At 44.0% G+C, this 21,257-nt stretch overlaps 1 protein-coding gene across 5 annotated transcripts in view; it reads left to right on the forward strand.

Annotated features, from left to right (window-relative positions):
• The window catches only part of USP22 (ubiquitin specific peptidase 22), a 404,497-nt gene that overhangs the window by 183,549 nt on the left and 199,691 nt on the right, over nucleotides 1-21,257 (forward strand). For all 5 annotated transcript variants that reach the window (XM_069210051.1, XM_069210046.1, XM_069210048.1 and 2 more), the window contains one exon: nucleotides 17,703-17,872. In XM_069210051.1, the coding sequence (XP_069066152.1) occupies nucleotides 17,703-17,872 (170 nt within the window). The remainder of the gene's footprint in view (nucleotides 1-17,702; nucleotides 17,873-21,257) is intronic.

Below are 21,257 nucleotides of genomic sequence, written 5' to 3' on the forward strand. Positions count from 1 at the left end.
TGGCACGGGCTGTTTAAAAACAAAAATAAGCCAGTGGCTGAAGGTGCGGACTCAGTGAAGACACGGTGCCAGGATAAATGCAGTTGCTAAAGATGTATCTTTTAGGGATGCATCAGCTGAAGTTCCACAGTATAAAGTGAGGTGTCTCAAATTTCTTGCTGCTCCAGATTCATCCATCTGTTTGTTGCCATAGCTTACTTAGTGTAATCTAGAACACAGTAATGGCATTGTTGTTTCCAAGGAAAATGACACTGGTTGGACATTTATTCATAACTATGTATACATGTACAGACTTATCTCAACATTAAAATCCACTCTACCCTCCCCAGGTAAGTCTTGACTGTTTTGCTGCATTACCTCTGAAGGCCCATTCCTAAAAATGAGGACTTGGCATTTCATTGAGAATGTTGCTGTATTTGATTCAGCATTAACTGCCTTTGGGATGTGCTGGCACCAGAGATTTGGCCAGACCATTGCCTCAAGTTAGGCATATTTGGGCATTCCAAAAAAGTAGAACATATATTCAGAATTGGTTTTTTTTCTTTTCTTAATTAAAAAAAAAACACGGTTAGAGTTCCTAATGTATTCTGTGTATCGAGGTCGTACGTCTATGGATCACCCAGAGGCATATTGTCTGTGGCAAATGTGTAATGCAACTTTTTTTTTTTACATCATATGTAAAATAGTTTTTAATGTAGAGAAATACCTTCCTAGTCAAATCTTGAATGTGTATGTTTTCAGGATCTTAGCATGCTTGCCATTTTATTCTCACAGCGTAAGTGGTGTGCAATTATTATATACTACACCGCCTGAAATAAAGATGGGTGCACTTCTGAAATCTAGCCTTGAAGCCTGGCTGTGGCTCAGCTCAAAGTCCTCTTGAAGCCTCGAGCCAATCTTTTCATTTTGCTTCTGCCTGCTCTCTCCCAGTAGCCTAGATGTGGCTTTTGGGCCAGAGCTGTTAAGTCGTAGAGAACCTAGTTAGTCTCACGTCATTACCCCATCCATATGAACAAAGAATGTTGACCTTCTGTAGTGTAACAGATGCTTATGTAATGCGCTCCAGTGCCTTTGGGCCGAGTTCGTGCTTTGAGGCGAGTTGTACTAAGAAGTGCATAGGGGAGCCTTAAGAAGAGGAATATTACTCTGAAATAATCTGGACTAGTACCAGGTTTACGTGACAATTATCTTGCCCCTTTATTCACTAAAGGTTCAGGTTTAAAAATGACCACTTTTATTAAACTCCTCTCTAGTGCTATGATGTGACGAGTTAATGTCCAAGCTTCCACACACTAAAGAATTAAGCGGTTTTTTTTTTGTTTTTTTTTTTAAATTTTGAAGACACTTCATATTTTACATGTTGTTTGGTCTGTTATGATATGGTCTATGATAGAAAATATTTTCAAGACTCTGCTCGTGCATGGGCTTGAAGGTCCGAGCCAGACCCCTGGATCAGCTCGGACTCGGCTCTCCCTGTTATTTGTTGGCTACCCCACCTCTTATCTCTTATCTAAATGTTTGATAAAATCCACAAGGCTGCCACGTGGCTTTTCCACCACGTATTTTCAGTAATATCAAATTCCATCTCTAGCTGTAAATATCAGCTGATCCCAATTCCATGGATGAGAATCCGTCAGTTGCAGGAAGATCTGTGAATTAGGCTTTGTGTGTGGGCTGAATGTTTTCATTTAATATCCGTGAAAAGGATTTACAGTTCTATAATTAAGTGGAGTAATGGGGACCACAGTTCATAACTGCAGTTGACAGTTTTTCAAATTTTCCGTTATAATTGTCTAAAATTATACTGCAGATTTCATATCATGGTGAACATTTTTTATTTTACTTTTTTCTCATGGATCCGTACTACGTTAAAATATGAATCAGAAAATCCTGCTGGACACGTTATTTTGGGTTCCCCCTCTCCCAAATCTTCTCCACTCTCGTACAAACTAACTCTTTAATGCCTTTTGCATCCAAGATGATTTGTCAGCTGAGGAGAGATGAAAATATTTCGCGGGAAATGTTGGTGGGTAGTTAAAGGTATTGGAAAATTCGACCCAGTTATACTTTGAACATCAATCCCACCCATCACTTTCTTGTTTACACCAATTATCTATACAGCAAACTCTTTGGCCTAAACATAGAAGTCTAATCTTGACATGACGTCCTTCTCAGTTGATCTCCTCTTTCGTTCCCACATCCACCAAAGATCCGATTTTGGTAGCCGATTGTCAGAGGAAAGCTTTGTGTTGCTTTTTTTTTCTTAAGCTTTGTTTTCCTCCAGAGCGCCACTTAGATAAGAATGGAGCGGCTCAGGAACCTCTGCGTTCTGCCTTCTGAACTCGCTCGCGTTCTCATCCAGGAATGATTTGTATCCCAAATAGACTCTTCAAGGTATTAAGATGGCTATCGGCGCCACTGATTAGCATATGAAATGGCTCTGTGACTAAAGGCTCCCCGAGCGTGCCAGACGTGAACAATGGGAGAGTAATGGACTCTGAAGGCCAGAGCCTTGGGAGCTTTCCATTTGCTGAACTGCAAGAGGTAGTGGAGGTTAACACCCCAGTTGGATAAAAGAAGCAGTGGGGAAGGGAGCGCGCCAGAAACAATGGCCCCTTAGTAGCGGCAGGTGGTGGTGCATCTGTGCCTTTAAGTGGCATGTCCTTCAGAGCACGGATAAAACGAATCGTTCGTAATTGACGAAGCGCTCCTGACTGTACCCATGCAGCCTGTGAAAAGCCAGTTATTCCATGGCAGAGGCTCAAAGCGAAATGCAGGTTGCCATTTTACATGGTCGCAGCATCCCATGTACAGTTTAGAAACACTTTGATATGTAAACCAGCATTTGTTGTTCTCCTCGTTTGACCCTGGCACAGAATTTTCTTCCCTGCCAAGCCTTTTTTAACCTGCTCCACCCTCTGCCCCTTTGTTGCTTTTCGAAGTCTTCCTGATGCTTTTTAATTATTTGTCCAGATTTTTAGCCTGTTCGCAGCCTGCTTGCCATTCCTTGGATCACATGGTGTAAACGTCAGTTTCTTTGGCCTAGTATTGGATCTAGTACCAGAGTTGGTCGTTTGGGAGTGGGGGAAAGAATGAGGTTGTACTTTATAAACTGCAGCCCAGGCCGCTCATCTGCTTGTGGAAAAAAATAACAAGAGTCTTCCATGGAATCCTGGAGATAACCCACGAGCAAACCTGCTATCAAGGGGTGCTCAACAATAGGGGTGTAGGCGGTTCTAGAAATGGATAAATGCGATCCAGATACCTTATTAATCAGCCTTGGGTGTTTTTCCTAGAGAGAGCGCTTAATTTCAAGAGCGTTTGGGAAAGGGAGGTTGTTTCCCCAGGCTTTGTCAAAGGGTACTGTAGACAATGCCACAAGTAGTTCTTATTCAGTGCTTGACTTAATCATTTTTACTCTGTCATGAATATTTGCTTTTTACAATCTAACTTCTGAAATATGCCAGTATTTTAGAAAGTATGCTAATCTGAAGGCTGTCCAATGCCCTCAAAATAAGTATGCCAATGCACCAAACATGCAGACAATCTCTCCTTGGCACGCAGGGTCACTTTGTCATACCCTTGTTGTAAAGAGTGCCTCTGCTTTGTCTTGGCCCTTTTAGATACTGCATCTCTAACCAATCCAGCTATTCTTTTGCTCTGAAATGTTTTTCCATGATCCACTATCATTCAGTGGCAGCCTTAGGATCATCCTTATCTGTCTCTCCCAAAATCCCTTAAGTGCCGTTGACTGACCAGTATTCCTTGCTTACCAACCAAACACCACAAGTTTGAGATTGGCCAGTGGCTAGATGTAACAACAATCTAGGTGCATTGAGTAGCACATTGAAGCTGTTGAGCTTGTTGTGCTGGAGGAAAATAATGGTATGATCGATATTAACCGGCAATCCAGATGTATGCACGAGGACACACCTGTAGCCAAGGCCTAAGTGATATTTTTGTAGGTATGAATAAAATATTAAATCCTGTGGAAAAAATAAATGCTTTCAAGTGTCAGTAAGGCTGAGCTAGTGAAGTTCCTTTAAGCAGGGGACATGCTTCCCAAGAGTTGTAGCTGTTGTGAGCATATTAAACTGACCGAATGGGGTTAGATTTCATTTATAGTAATGTGATTTTAGAGATTTTTCTGTGCAACTCGGTCTGAGCTGAAGATGTGATAAGTATAGACCTATTCTAAAAGTGTGGTGCTTGGCAATCTGCATAGGCACTTTTGCTTTCCTAGGGCGTAATGAAGCACTGGATCTGTCCTACTGTTTCTCACTATGACTCAGTACTCTACCACAGAGGTGTCTCTTGCATCAGCTAAGTACTTTTTAGGTTGACTGTACAGACCCTTCAGAGTAAGTGTTGACAGGCTTGAAAGCAAGAATCCAAGCATACCAAGAAACTGTTAACCTCACAAATCCCATTTGACCAGTAATTCTGGTCAGGCCACGGTCACTTGTCTCATCCTATTATATTGACCAAGTTAGTAGCATGTGGTCTTCCTTCCTCACCAGATCTCGGAGGGTAAATACTCTGTTCCTGGCTCTCTCTCTCTGTACGAAAAGATCTCCAGCACTCATTGATAACTCTGGCCTGCCTTTATTGGTCTCCCAGGTACACAGGTCCTGGTTGGCTGTCACTTTGTCAGTAATGTTCTGCTTTCTGGGAAGGACCAGGATCATCCTAAAAACAGTTATTCCATATAATCAGATTCCATTTTAGCCATAATGTGGGTTTGCCAACTTCTACTTGTTGGTATTCCCTTTGTTGCTGGATTCCTTCCTGTGCATCAAATTGAAAACCAGGTGTTCGAGAGTCTTCATTGCTCCTTTTGTGCCCAAAGGAGTGGCTCTGGTTCCGCTGTAGATTGTCCTGACACTTGAACCTACATCATTGAGCACTGTAGCCAGCGTCATGGCATAGAGTTCAGTTATAATTCCCCAGTCCATTTGTGGTCCCTGGTGGAGACTTAAACCCTAGGAGTAACCCAGCAAATAAACTTTCTATTGGAAGATAAGTGTTTTTTTTTTATTATTTTTTTATTTTTTTTAAAGCCTGAAATCTTATGGGCACCAACTGGCCAAAGGCATTTTCAACCCTGGTAATGCCGTTTTAGACCATATCTATTGAAAATAGCCCAGCTATTGGAAATTGATGGCATCTGTTCTGTTTTGGATAAAGTCTTCCCTCCTGTTGGAGCCTTAGGCTGAACTCAACAGGGATCTAAATTTCGTGCCCACTGGTTTTTAGTCTCTGGGCTCTAGAGCGTAACCTCTTATATACGGGGTTCCAGCCAACTAGGTCTGTTGTGGCGGCAACAGTCTCCCAGAAAGGACTAGACCTTTTCCTACCATTTTGACAAAGAAAACAAAAGTTGCAAACTCTGTTAAGAAAATGTCCCAATCAGGTGATATCTCTTGGGCAAGATAACACAAACAATATAATGAGGAACTAAAGTGTAAACCTTAAACACAAATTTGTCTGCTACTTCACTGCCCCACGAGAAATCATATATACTGCTGCTGGGCCATGAGCAGAAACCTTTTGGTGGAATTCTGTGCATTACAGTAATCTGATTTAAAGCAAGACTCCTGTAACCCCCCTAGTCAAGGTAATTAATTAGCCGTTTGATGGGAGGAATATCTTTTTTTAAAAACTGGGGTGCATTTGAGCTCTGCTGGCTGAATTCGAGTCAGCCATGCCTTTTCAGTTTAAGGAAAGAGTCATTTTTTGCCCCAAGCCTCCGTCCGGGGCTTCCTCTATTTAACTTAACAGTTGGAGGAGATGGATTCGGGAATGAGGTGAAGCCAACAAAGGCAGCATGGCCTCAACAGATCCTAAGACTCCACAGGCATTCCCTGTTGCTCCATCATAAGGAATTGCCACTGCATTTTGGTCACTGAACACATCAGGAACTTTTGAATGCTGCTACAGAAGCAACAGCAATCCTACAGGAACAAAGACACCATGTCAGAGAGGCAAGCAGCAATCTCTGGTCATTATAGAAAAATCCCTAACTACCTCTAAATAATAATGTCATCCTGCTTGTGCTTGCCTGTGCCCCAGTAGAAGGGAGCATTTCCAATTGCTTCCCTTATGGCACAGGATAACCAGGGACAGGTGGGTGTTAAACATGCAGAATCAACATGCATTAAACATTTGAGTTTTATGCCCTAGAATCTCACAAACCAGTTAAAAACCTTTGATTCTGGACCTTCTGATTCAGGATGTGGACCTCCAGATGAACATGTGCCTTAACCTGTTGCAAAACAGGAAAGGAACAGAGGCATCAACTGCAGCTAGTTTTTAGTCGAGAAGAAAGACCTAGTATAAGAATTCAGTCTTGCCTAAAGACTGGAAAAAAGGTATCAAAAGAGAGGGCAAGAAAGCTGGCTCTTTGTCAGTATTAACTTACAACGAGCATATTTAATGTGCGTAAACTACCTACAGGATGTATATTTTTAGGTCTTGCATTAGCCCAAATATTTTGTTCTAATCAAAAACATGCCCTATACTTAATTAGATGCTTGCATGGACCTTTAGTTGGCCCTCTTCATCCACTGGTGCTCTCTAGTGTCATTCACATTTTGCGTCCGCCCACCACAGTGTCATCCCACTTCAACCATTGGCATACCGGACTCCTTGTGATAGCATTGTATTGTCGCACAATGTACACATTTGCACATTAAGTATACCCCTTTAACTCCAGGGACTACTGTGCAGTATGAGCTATTACAATAAAATAATTTGGCTTTTAAATCGACAGTGTATGTTTTGCCCAGGCAAAGGGCTGTCAGCACCCTCTCCACCAACAACTATATCCGGACACGCTTGTGCAACATGTCTTCATACAAACGCCATTCGCAAAGAAAATATTAATTGGCAAAGTCAAAATATAAGCAGCGAATGCCTGACCTATTTCCATTTGCTTGTAACAAAGTATATAAAACAGTGATGGCTCTTGATTGAGTTGGCAACAAACATTGCCTATAAAGAGTCCTTCCTCTTCGACTGAATTCAACCTTCTGATCTTTTTTCAAATAGAAAGGCTGTGGCTTTTCTCTTTTGCATGAGATCATTTGTTTAGTGATCCCTCTGACAAAGTTAAAGCAGGTCCTCACTGAAACATACTTCAGGTGCCAAATGACAATAGATTCCTGATCACGAAAGCCAAACCATTGCCTTAACATTGTTAGTCTTATGACAAATTTGGTACTAGAGGAACATGGTTCCCCATTATTGTGGTGCACATGGCAACTAGTCTTCATCACCTGTGTTCCATGAAAACAGATGCCTGGCGGTGGCTCTGGACTGCCTGAGGTTGGTTCCATAGCTCCAAGAAACAAATTCATAGACTGTGCTTCAAGAAAATATATTCATTCAAGAACTGTGGATGGCACAGGCACAGAGAAAAGAACCGAAGGCTAACAAGAGAGCTGAAATTTCAGAGTCTTTATATTTGACTTTGTGGTGCATTTCTCACTGTGTGTGTATACATCTTTCTATGGATATCTGTCTGTCTGTCTCTGTGTTTCTCTCTGTATTTCTGTCTCTGTATTTCTGTCTGTCTCTGTATTTCTGTCTGTCTCTGTATTTCTGTCTGTCTCTGTATTTCTGCCTGTCTCTCTCTGTATTTCTGCCTGTCTGTCTCTGTATTTCTGCCTGTCTGTCTCTGTATTTCTGCCTGTCTGTCTCTGTATTTCTGCCTGTCTCTCTCTGTATTTCTGCCGGTCTGTCTCTGTATTTCTGCCGGTCTGTCTCTGTCGGTCTTTCTGCCGGTCTGTCTCTGTCGGTCTTTCTGCCGGTCTGTCTCTGTCGGTCTTTCTGCCGGTCTGTCTGTCGGTCTTTCTGCCGGTCTGTCTCTGTCGGTCTTTCTGCCGGTCTGTCTCTGTCGGTCTTTCTGCCGGTCTGTCTCTGTCGGTCTTTCTGCCGGTCTGTCTCTGTCGGTCTTTCTGCCGGTCTGTCTCTGTCGGTCTTTCTGCCGGTCTGTCTCTGTCGGTCTTTCTGCCGGTCTGTCTCTGTCGGTCTTTCTGCCGGTCTGTCTCTGTCGGTCTTTCTGCCGGTCTGTCTCTGTCGGTCTTTCTGCCGGTCTGTCTCTGTCGGTCTTTCTGCCGGTCTGTCTCTGTCGGTCTTTCTGCCGGTCTGTCTCTGTCGGTCTTTCTGCCGGTCTGTCTCTGTCGGTCTTTCTGCCGGTCGGTCTTTCTGCCGGTCGGTCTTTCTGCCGGTCGGTCTTTCTGCCGGTCGGTCTTTCTGCCGGTCGGTCTTTCTGCCGGTCGGTCTTTCTGCCGGTCGGTCTTTCTGCCGGTCGGTCTTTCTGCCGGTCTAGATCCATCTCTGGATCTCTAGGACTCTCCAAATAAGTAAATAAATCTCTCCTGTGTGTGCTTTCTGTATATATAGATCAGTTCTCTCCTTTCGATTTTGTGAGATTTATCTTGAAGCAATCAAGTGATGAAATCGTTCATTCATATTTGAGCTTTTATACCTAATGCTAGACTATACACAAGATTGCAGTGGCATTTTACACAAGTTACATTTGCTTTTGTTTCTGTGCCCCAATAAAAAATGAGTTCATTAGAATATAGTAATTAATATTATAAAGCTTCTGGGTCGCCATGTTAATCAGCAGCATTTGTTTGATGAAAAGGCTGACTATTTCATAGTATTTTTTAAGCATCATATGACCATGGCTTGTATTTTAGGTTTGGCTTTGTGCAGTTGCAAGATGCGCCAAAAAAGGACATTCAGTGGCTATAAGCATCAGCTGAGGAGGCAAGTGCCGAAACCTTCGCAAATGCTATTGAAATTTTTAATGCCACTTAGAAGTGGGCCAGCTGGTAGTGAATCAGCAGACTATTTCAGGCTTATCTTCCTCCACTCCTACCGCAGCAGAGGATAAGTGGTTATGCTAGAAATTTAGTTGAAACCATTGGGGGTTGGCTGTCACTTTGCCAGAAATGAAATTACCTCGGATCGATGGTCCTTTAGATAGTGGAAGAGGGATTTATTCTATTTAAGCAACACCACTGTGTGTTCCCTCTCACAAAATAAACATCTTGATGGAGGAAGTTTACACTTTTAAGAGTTGCTAGAATGTTAGTTCCTCTTGGAAAGATTGAAAAGGGATCTATATTTTAGATATTTTTTGGTTCCAAAAAAAGGATATGCCTCAAGGTTTGGAACACCAGTACCATATTGTGGTTGTGCTATTCACCATTTCATTGGGTAAAGCTTTACAATGGTGCTGGCTATGATAGTAGATAATCTCCACTGTCAACAGTTAAATGTTTACCCATACCTCAATGTTTTGTTGACCAAATCATTGTCCTTTGCTGTACCACCTTTAGTTTACAGGGTTTCTGTAAATGAAAAATAAACTTTCTTCTCCAGCTCATTAAGAACTTTAGAGCAAAATCTTCTGAACAAAAAAGGTTGGTTTTTCACAAATATATATGGTGGATATTATTCCGTTGATGGTCCTTTTGATTTTCAATGGAGCAGAGGCTAATCAAAAGGTCAGTTGGGTGCCTCACGCCGTTGATGAGGTCTTGCACATATTTGGTACCTGAGGATTGTGTGACGATGCTTTTTTCTGTACGGCATTAGGCACCAGTGGAATTCATTCAGTTGCCAGGTGGTGGGTCTGACCTACATTCCTCCAGTTGTGCAGATGAATCTGGAATGGTTTCTGCTCAGTTTATTTCTATATCAACCCTTCATGCCTCCTCCGCCTCTGGCGGAAGTCTGACTTCTTTCATTTAGGCTGCAAGAGCTTATGTTTAATAGATTTGTGCAAATGTGAGGTGGTCTATTATGCACTCTAGATTTCATTTCAGTTTTATGGAGTTGTGGGCAGTGAATTTGACCCTCATATCTTTCCTGTCACACAATCAGCAGAAGCCAGGTCAGCTTGTCCCAAGCAGTCGTTGAAATTGCTTTACCTCATGAAAACTAGAGGCATAGACTCCTATCTGCACTGAAAGAAGTCAGTAAGTCTATGGGTGTGAGCCATCAGTCCAGGAATTGATTTGTCATCAAGTGGGTCATCTAAATAAAAAATAAAAAAAATCCATCCACATACCAAAATCAATAACTTACAAATGACAGCTTCTAAAGGTGGGGGAAGGGAAATGGGTCTGGACATGGTGCTCATGCCATGTGTGGATGTTGATACACATACTTTGCACATGCCTGCCCTTTAGTGTTGGGCTTGGACATTACAAATTGTTTTTCATCAAAGAAGCTTTGAGTGACTGATGCTTTGTGACTCCTTACTTAGTCTTACAATGCACATGAGCCACCACTTCACCCTTGGATTGTTCTTTCAATGATAGGGTTGAGGCATGTTCTGTATCAGTCAGATCGACACATACCTTTTGTGGGCCTAGCAGTTTAGTAACTTCAACACGGATGATCGGAGGGCAATCTTTGCGATCATGTGAGCCATAATAAATGTCTTAAGTGAGATAACAATCAACTCTTTAAATTCAGCAACTTGGGGTATGTGGGCAGGCATATGGTGTAGGAATCACCTTCACAGAGAGCTGTGATGCCTTGTGGTGAAAGCCAGAGATCACTGGAAGCCCCAAAGCCGAGTACCCAGCTTTCAACCAAGACTCTCAGAAGATGGAACGTGAGAACCATGTATGAAACAGGCAAGACAGCCCAAGTGGCAGCATAGATGAAAAATACAAGTTTGCCCTGCTTAGCATCCACAAGACGAGATGGACACAGTCCGGACAGTACAGACTGGCTCTGGGAGTAATGCTGCTGTATTCTGTACATGAGGTAGAGAATGCCCCACATACTCTGGGAGTAGCACTGATGCCAATGCCAGCAGCCAAAAGAGGTCAGATTGGGTGGGAGGCCCACAATCATCACAGTGATTTTTCTGCACAAAGAAAAAGATAATGAATGTTATCCAGTGCTTTGCACCTATCAGTGACCGCAAAGAGAAAAAAAGAAATTTTACAACTGACTCCAGTCTGTCCTCGAGAAATGACTTGAGACATCACCATACTGATGGTGGGGGGGTGGTGGCCCTGAATGCCACGATTGAATGCGACAACACTGGGTACGAAGAAGTCATGGGCAACCATGGCCTTGGTGACATGAATGAGAATGGTGAAAGGCTTGTATCTTATATCTCTTTGGCCTTAACAATCTGGTGATAGGCGATAGCTAATTCCCACACAAAAGAATACACAAGGCAACATCAGTGTCACCAGACCATTCAACAGGGAATCAGATTGACCATGTCTGCATTGTCAAGAAGTTGTGGCGGTCCCAGCAGGAAGTGGGAGCGGTGAGAGATGCGAACGAGGAGTCAGACCATCACTCTGTTATGGCCAGGCTAAAGCAGAAGAAAGCATGGAACAGACAAAACACCATCCTCCTCAAAGATGAATAGAAACAGAGAGAATACTCTGTCACCCTCAGTAACAAGCTCTGCAACAACTAGAGGGCGTCGGACTCAATTGGAAGTTAGTTGGAGAAGGTCAAAGAGAAACAGTGACATCAATCTACCTAACAGGTGCCCGACGGCTGTGGTGCACCAGGTGGAGTCTTTTTGCCTCATGTGTTCGCGGCTCGATGCCATGCTCCCTCCCAAGAAACATCAGCAATGCAGAATGGCTCTACACCAAGACTCTGTAGAAAATACAAGAGAGAAAGGGAACAAAATCTGCAATCAACACCAGACGAACAGGAGCGGAAAAAGAAAAAGCTCAAGGCAAATACATCAAAACTAACAAGGAGGCAAAGAGAAGCTTATTAGCAGACAAGTGAAGATTCATCCATGGCCGTGCCACAGAAGCAGCTAGTCATGGAAACTTGAAAGAACCTTGCAACATAACAAGGAAAATGGTTGGAACACTTCTAAAAACAGCTGAACCAGCCCGTGCTGCTCTCTCCACAAGACATAGAGCCAGCTGACAAGGACTTGTCAGTCTACTGAAGCCCACCAACCAAGGAAGAAATTCAGCAAGCTATCAAAGATCTGAGAAATGGGAAGGCTGCAGGACCTTTCCATATTCCAGCAGAGACACTAAAGACTGGCATTAAAACATCAGTAGACATTCTATACTTCATGTTTTGGAAGTGTCTAGGAAGAGGAAATTGTGCCTTCAGACTGGAATGTGGGAAATCTTATCTAGATCCTCCAATGAAAGGCGACCTGAGTAACTGGGTAAACTACAGAGGGATAACTCTCATATCAACCCCAGACAACGTGTTCAACAGAGTCATCCTGAAAAGAATGACAAAACAAGTCAATGCTCAGTTGCGACTCCAGCGAGCTGGCCTCCAGAAAAATAGATGCTGCACAGACCAGATTGTAACACTGTGGATCATCATTGAGCAGTTGATGGAATGGAACTCCCCCCTCCTCCCAAGTCAACCTAAACTATGAGAAGGCATTAGCGTGAACAGAATAACTCACTGGAAACTCCACACTACACTGTGCCAGATAAACTCATAAGAATCATCAGGAATTATTACGAGGGAATGACTTGCAATCTAGTCCATGAAGGACAACTTAACGGAAGCCTTCCAAGTGAGGACCGGAATCTGCCAGAGTTGTTTGCTCGTGCCATTTCTCTTCCTGTTGGTCACAGATTGGATCATGAAGACATCCACGGTAAGCAGAAGAAATGAAATTCACTGGACACCTTAGACACAGTTCGACCTGCACTTTGGAGACAAGGGAGTGTAGATGCAAGATGAGACTGATAATGCAGTAGCCACATCAGCACAACTTGGTCTCAACTTCCACAAGGGAAAAACCAGTATCCTGAAGGCTAACTTCGGCCAGCAGGACTGCAGTCACTCTTGCATGCGATGCACTGGAAGAGGTTGATACCTTCAGCTTCCTGGGCTGTTATAAACAAGTATGGCGGCACAGATGCTGACGTCAAGGCAAAGCAAGGGTTGTATTCATTCAGCTAAAGAAGATCCAGAGCTCCAAGGACCTTACGCTGCAAACCAAAATCAAGTTTACCACCAGCATTAAATTGGTCCTTTAGTACGGAGCAGAAACTTGGAAGACAACAGTGACCACCACCAAGAAGTCCAGACTTCCATCAACACCTGTCTGAGAAAAGAAACTCCAACTCCCCTGGCTAAACACTGTTTGCAAACAACCTATGGCAGCAGACTTCCCGACTCCCTACTCATGAAAAAGGCTCTGGGGCTTGATAGGTCATAACCTCCACAAGCCAGCATCAAACACCACCAGGCAAGCCCTGACGTGGAACTCTCAAAGGAAAAGAGGATGGCCTAGAAACACCCGACACAGAGGCCTTGAGGCTGACTGCATGCAGATGTTACACCTGAAGTCAGATTGAAAGAAAAGCCCATGACAGAGTTGGCTGGAGCATCCTGATTTATGACCTATGCCCCAAGAGGAAGAGTATGTATAAGTAAATATTTGGAGGTGGATTGAACACCATTTGGCTTTGCCCACATTGCCACAAATTCCCCTGGAGATAGCACCTGCAAACTTTGGCTCTTCCCTTACCATATCAAGGCCTCCTCAGAGTCCTGATTTGCATTTAAGTGTAAGACTATGTTATGGTACAGTAGGGAAAGATGTGTGTGCATGCATCCTAAGCTGTTTCAGCAGTCTGCGCTGAGACACCAGCTATTTTCATAGAACAAGACTCCCTCAAGGTTGGGGTAGAAACAGCACAGGTTCCATAGTGCCAGCACATCAGCCAACAATCAGCCCCCAGATCGTGTCCTAAAGCATCTGAGATGAGAAGAAGATCAAGGTAACATTTTCAAGGCTGATGCTGGTGGGACCAAAAATAAACCAACTGTCCTGAGTGCCTAACTGTAACCCAAACCACCTAATTGCCATAGCGGCAGAGCATGGATCCAGAGGGAGCATGGCATTGAGCACCGAACACATGAGGCAAAAAGACTAAGTCTGGTGCACCACCGTCTTAGGATGCCGATTGACTCCGGAACAAGAATGCAGAGTTGAGCAGGTTCCAAAGAAAAGGAGTATAACTCTACGCGTCAGCGCTCTTGCCTGTGAATACTCTTGGCACGCCATCTTCGGGGCAAAGGCTATGCCAAAACAACACTGCAAGCCCAGTACCCGGTCTTCGATGCTGAGATCAGAGGTCTGTGAGGTAGACGGCTCAAAAAGGTAGCGGAAGAATTGGATGCAAGGCAGTGAATACTTTATAATCTTCCTGGATACTGGAAATACTTCTGCAAAGCCGGAAAGTTTCCAGTACCATTGCCTCTAATACCCAAGAAGCAAACACATTTGAGGAGGAAATAATTTTCGAGCCGACTTGGCACCTAGTGACGAAAAAGCAAAATGACATGGCTACCTCATTTGCCTCTCACCCACACACTCACCTCCTTAGTCCACACCCATATGGTTCACCGCCTCCTCCTGTCTCCAGAGGGATCAGTTCACTCTTACTGTGACTCTAGCAGCCATTATTGGGAGAAAAACCGTTAATATCAACCTGCAAAGACAAGAGTAGAAGATGATCCATGGGACAATTATATCGACCCACCAGACCAGCCAGATCTTGAGCCTTCTCACACCAAACATTAATCACCTGATGATAATGGCATATCATGGAGTTGCAGTTGAAGAGGAGAATGAATTCCTGGTAGAAGTTCCCCCAAACACTGAACGCACAGTTCAGGTCTGCCAGTGCTCACAGGGTTTCTTAGGAGTGCTCTAGAGAACTTCAAAGTTAATGTTAGAGCAGAGGTGGTTACACCTGTGGTATGGAGGAAGTTCAGAGTCTCCCAACAACGCCCACTACATTAGAGGAAAAATACCTTTAGACCTGGTATTCTATACAGCAAATACAGGCTATCTGTGAAGACAGTTGGCCCCACCCTCATCCCCCAAATAAGGAAGGCAAGCCTTTTGAACCAATTAATTGTCTCTTGCTGTTCCTTTCTTGAAAAATTACTATTCTTTTAGCAAAAACATCCCTCCGCCGCATTAGTGAAGCAGAAGCTGTTACCATTGTAGAGCCATTTATACTAGTTACCTAGCTTAGAGTTGGTCTTTATGAAAACATCAATATTCTTACCTAAGTTGGTATACCCTTTTCATGTGAACTAGACTACTGAGTTGCCCATTTTCTTTCCACAGTCAGGTTAGTTAGTGGAAAGATTATTACACACCAAGATTTTTTTTTTTAACCGGTACACATGTTCTATATAGACAGGACCAAAGCTTTTCAAAGCACCAAGATGTATTGTTAAACGCGTCCAAACTTGTTATGCAAAGACAAAATGTGGACTTCCTATACCTCCGAGAGCACCCTACACATAAAAAGGGAGCTACTTTTGCTTTCTTTGCTAGTATACCTTTAGTAGATATTTGTAAAGCTGCTACTTGATCGCCATCACACATTCACAAAGCATTATTGTGTGGACATATTAGCTTGTCAACAAGCTACGTTTTACCAGAATTTATTAGGATCCTTGTTCCAGACATCTGCATCATCCGCCCATTAGGCACCATGAGGAGGAAACTGCTTTTACAATGGATGAAAGCATGTGTATTTACTACCACACATGATACATATGGAAAATGTTACCCTGTAAGCATCTGTTGGTAGTGTGTAGTGCTGTAGATTCACATTCACCTATCCTCCTCCGCAGACATGGGCATTGATGGCTTATTTCCTACACTAAATGCATATTGCCAACTAATAATCAACAGAGCTCATACCTACTATTCTCTTCACTCCACTTTCAGCCAGTGAGTGAAAAGCAATCTCAGGTTGGAGTCTGCACTCATGCGTGCTGTAAGACTAAGGGGAAAATCACAGAGCATCCTGTTACTCTGAGCTTCTTTGAAGCAAACCAACTTGAAATGTCCAAGCCAGTAGAATATGGCAGAAGGATGCAAATCATATGCATCTACAGCTCTTCATTTTTTGACTTCACTTGTTTCGCTACATCAAGTGGTATTGATTTTTTTTTAGTGTCAAAAAGACCTTTCATAAAGGCAGTCTATTTTTAGGGTCGAGCCTGCGTTGCATGCGTAAAGCAGGGAGACTCTATAGTGTTCAGAAAAGGGCTCGGAGCCCTGTCAACATCATGTCAGTGTTTATTAGTACGTGGGCTTGCCTAATAAAATCTGCTTGCTTTCATTAGTCGAAAGCACGCATATGTCATGCCTTTTCCGGTGCCTAGCCCTCCTCCAGCGCAGCGACCAAGTACAGAAAACATGCGAGGCTCGCTGTTTTCCATCGGGCTCGTGGACTTCTTTTTCTCTAATTTACGAGCGCGATCTCGCTTGGCAGAAGTCGAGTGCTTTACATAGTTAATTTCACTTTTTCGGGTTATGTACATAAATGCACTTTTGCCCGATAGGTGAAAAGTCGGGTTAGGAGTTTACAACGCGATCAGCTCTAACATGAGCAAAACACGAGACCCGTTGCAGGGTAAATGCTTGTTGAAAGTTGTATTCTGAGAGGCAGTAATACATATAATGCAGTTTGCAGTCAATTTGAGCGCTAAAGGTGTCAGTTTCAGTACATTAAATGATGTTTTCAAGCAGTCTTATCTTTTTCTTTGTCAGCTGTCTTTATTAAAGTTGTCATTTTCGTATTCTGAGAGGTTTAACCAATAAGTTTTTGAGAGGTCCATTTGTGGTACCGCCTTGTAATTTTAATTTGGCTCTAATATTTCAGATGACCTGTAGTATTTCAGCCTCTGTATTCTTGTCCGTTACAGATTTTTTTTTTCTTTCAAAAGATTTTCATTGTCAGTACTTCAGCAGGGTGTGTGATTTGAGGGTCAGCCTTTGCTGCCTCCTCCTTCCTTAAATGTTTTTTTTCAAATAGTAAGCTTACTCTTATAGTCAAGCCTTCTTGTTTGCCTAAGCTTCTAAGAGTTAACTTGGAACAGGTTTGCTTTTCTTCACCTCACAATCTTTCAAACTAAAATTATAGATTTCTAAGCTCAATCCAAGTAGAGAATGTAGGCTATTCTTCCTTCAGGATTAATAGTTCTGAGTTGGGCATAACCTAGTCATTGGTAATGAAGGTGCAGATCATGGTTAGCCAACCACAGATAATTTTGATGTGAAGTTCTTCAGTGATTAAGGTTTGAAATGATTAGTGAAGGGTTCTTCCTAGTACAGAGTTTATAATTCCCTCTGCCTTTTCGAATGTTGTGTTTTTTTTTTTCCTTCCCACTCTTATGAGCTACACTGACTGTCTCAAACTGCTTCATAAGCAATCTGTGGAAAGAAGTATCAAGTAGTAGAAGCTACTTCCCTTTGGTCAAATTCTGCCTGATGGATACGAGTCTTGCTGTCAATTCTTTATCACCCTCCACCTTCTCCTCTAGTTGAATGTTTTTCATTATCTTTGATACGTTCAGTTTTCTGACCATGATAATCTCTTATGACTTTGAAAAAAAAAAAAATGTTCAAATTGGCATTGCCAGTGCCTGTGATACACTATATGCAAACTCATGCCATCACAGAGCTGTGGGGAATTTGGCAAGCAACACTTTCTGCTGGTGATGTACTGCTTTAAAAAAATGTCCTGAATCCAGTCTAAACCTGGAGATGTTCACATTAGGAGTCTGATTAAAATTGTTTTTAGAAAGAAAGTCTCTCAGAGTATTGAAACAGATGTATGTTCAGTCTTTTAAAAGAAAAACAGATCTATATTTGTCCAATCTTTTTTTCTCTGTAGGTCTACGAGGGCTGATCAATCTTGGAAATACGTGTTTTATGAACTGTATCGTTCAAGCACTTACCCACACTCCACTATTGCGAGACTTTTTCCTCTCAGACAGACACAAATGTGAAATGCAAAGCCCAAGCTCATGTCTGGTTTGTGAAATGTCTACCCTCTTTCAGGAGGTAAGTGATTGTATACAAAAAGCAAATGTGTGCCATACTATCATTTTAATAACTTAATCTGATTTTCTTGTCCAGAGATCTTTTCCCTGCTGTAAAATCATTCTTGTAGCTTTGACCAAGCCAGGTGTTGTTCATGATGCAGTGCAGCCTTTTCTCTAGAAAGGTTTGAGGAAATACCCATGTGTAAAGTCATACTTAATTTTCAAGCGAGACATTTACCACAAAAACACACAATTGAATGGATTGTGCTGTTCTGTGAGCAAGACCTGTTGGTTGAAATGCACCGGTGGTGGTTTAGTTGCTGTACATAATTGAAATAAAACGGAATCCTCCTCTGGGTTGCAACGTATCTACAATTGTTTGTTTGAACATTGAATAAGGGAAGGTCCGTCCTTGACGTGCGACCAGCCTGTGCAAGCGCGCCGCAATTAGGACCGCTTTGTTATATATATATACACACACGTGTGTGTGTGTGTTTATACAAACCATCTTCAGTGTTAAAATATAAAGTCCTGCATTGCAATTGTTAATTAAAAAAACCGAAATACATTGCAGGTAAGATTGTGTGCAGCAAGACTATTGCAAGGGAATTGGATCTAAGATACAATCAAATTTGTCTTTGAATATTAATCTGTTATTGTTCTACACTTTATGTGGACACCATTTTTGTTAGAGTAATGTAGTATCTAATAGAGATGTCTAGTTGCAGATTCCTTACCTTAGAATTTCCCCCAGGCATCAGTTTGAATCCGGAGATTTTTCTCGACTAGTACCTCTGTGTGCCATCAGGTGGCATCGGTCGGCTCCGCATCTGTCACAGGTGTTGTGGTTGCGGGTCCTGTATAGGTGCCACCCCAGTGTGCTGGCGTCCGTTCTTTTCTTTCAGACGCCAGCCTACATGCAGATTTGAAGAGCTACCCCTACAGACACTTTTTGATTGGAATTTTTTACTTTTGTCAAAGCTTTCGGACTTTCTGGTGCGTCGACATGTCATCACAGAAAACCGGCTTCAAACCCTGCGATGCCTGTCACTGGATGATGTCTGTGGCAGATCCTCGCCTATTGTGTCTGTGGTGGGTAGAGTGTGACCACGACCCAAAGACTTGCTATGTGTGCCAAGCCATGAACCCGAAGGCTTTGATGGAGCGGTTGCTAAAGCCACTCATGCCCGGCTCTCAGCTCTGCGTTGCTCTCGGTCTAGAGGAATGTCCTGAGACTGCTTGCAGAGCCCTCACCACTCGTCGTCATCCCATTCAAGATCTTTGGGACGTTCAGGTAGGCACAAGAAGTCACGAAGAACGACTTCACCCAGTCGGTCGGATAATACAGCAAGGGAAAAGTAGTGTCAGCTCTCTCTCTATGCCTCCGTTCTTGGAGGCTACTCCTGGGCCGGCTCTGCACCTCCCCGAGTTTATAGGAGCTGTTGCCACCCCTGCCCAATTATGAGAATTTTACGAGGCCATGCGCCTCATCTTCAGGCAGTCTGACCCTCCTGGAGCACCTTTGGGCCCCGTGGGGTTGGCACCTTGGGTTCAGTGCTGGCAGCTTTGGACCGGGCTCTGGAGGGCACCCACAGATCCACTTCCGGATCGAACTGGCAAGGGTTGTGCAACCGTGGCCCTCCCTGACGACCTTTCCGAGTGTGATGCTTCTGATGCTGCCCGGGCCCAGGGCCAACGTTAATCCCAAGCACATTGCTGACTCAGACATGGAGCCGGACAAGCGTCATGTGACGCTGATTCCGACTTTGACAGGGACCTTGCTTCCTTTGTCAGATCTGGACCCTTATACTTATAGGTACAATGAGGGTATGGAGGTGGTCGCTGGACCCTTTTAGAATACCAGCTTGATGACCCTGTGGACTGGGGTCAGGATCTGGGTGAACCCAACAGTCTAGACATCTTACGATGCTGGCATGCTACCCCTCCCCCTCAAACATGGCTACAGCAGAGGGAGCGTCCTATTCCATGGTGGTGCAGATAGCAGCTGTGGTCCTGTGCCTCAAACTGCCTTCGATGGCTGTCAAATCTAACCTCCTGACAGTGGTGCTTCAACCTTGAGCTTCCACCTCTGAACCCCTTTTGCCCTTCAATGAAACCCTCACTGATGTCCTGCTGGGCAACTAGCCCAAACCCAGCGCAGGGGCTCCTTTGAACAGGACCATAGCCTTTCGCCATAAGCCTGTGCCTAAAGGCCCAGCGTTCCTAACCCACCCCCTGAGAGCTTGTTTATCCAAGCCTCTACATCCCATGGCGCATTCCCTTCTGCACCACCGGATAGGAAATCCAAGAGACTGGATCATCTTGGGAAGATGTTTTCTCCCTCTGTCCTGGCACTGCGGTCTGTGAACACAGTGTGACTTTTGGGCTGGTATACCCATACCTTATGGGACATGTTGCGTAAGTGCTGCCGCAGGTCCCGGAGGGGGCCCAGGCCATTCTCTTCCAAGCTGTTGCTGATGGGAGAGATGCTGCTAAGTTCGCAATCCAATGTGGGCTGGATACACCCGACTCTCTGGGCAGATCGGTTGCTTCGACAGTGGGCTTGAGGCACCACCCCTGGTTGAGGACATTTGGCTTTTCAGGGGATGTCCAATCCACCGTAGTGGACATGCCCTTTGACAGCAATCTCTTCGGAGACAAAGCAGACTCTGTACTTGAGCCCTTTAAGGAGTCCTGGGCTATGGCCTGGTCCCTAGGCTTGTCAGCTACCCCCCCCTCCCCCCCCCCAGTCTGCTTTTTGTCCCTTTCATGACTACATAAGGGGCACCCAGCCATGTCCATTCCCCTCCAGCCACTGTGCTGCGGGGACTTGGTTTCCTGCATCTGCTTGGATCAGGGAGTCAGCGGTCTTGCCAGTCAACCCCCCCCCCCCCTTCCCCTTTCTGCTGCAGCCTCCAAACTTTCCTAGTCTGACTCATTCAATTTGCCATCATCTGCCCCTCTGGCAGACCATCACATCAGAAGCTTAGGTTTTGCAAATTATCCGGAAGGGCTACTCCCTCCCCTTCCAGACAGCTCCACCGCCCATGCCACCATCCTGCGATTGCATGACCGAGGATCACTTAGCATTTCTCTGTGAGGAGGTTTCAGCTCTATTGGTTAAGGGAGCTATAGAAAGAGGGTCCATGTGCCAGAAGTAGGTTGTGGTTATTTCCGCTAAATTTCCAGTACCCAAAAAGGACAAGGGCCTTTGCCCTATCCTAGACCTTCAGTTCTTCAATCTCTTCCTCAATCTCTTCCTCAGGTAGGAGAAGTTGAAAAGGCTCACCCTGGCTGACATTGCAGGATGCTTATTTTCACATCTCCGTCCTGCTGGCCCTCACGCGCCACATGCAGTTCACGGTGGGCCATGAGCACTTTCAGTTAACAGTGCTCCATTATGG

This window comes from Pleurodeles waltl, chromosome 10 (genome assembly GCF_031143425.1).
Source record: "Pleurodeles waltl isolate 20211129_DDA chromosome 10, aPleWal1.hap1.20221129, whole genome shotgun sequence".
NCBI classification, from domain to species: Eukaryota; Metazoa; Chordata; class Amphibia; order Caudata; family Salamandridae; genus Pleurodeles; species Pleurodeles waltl.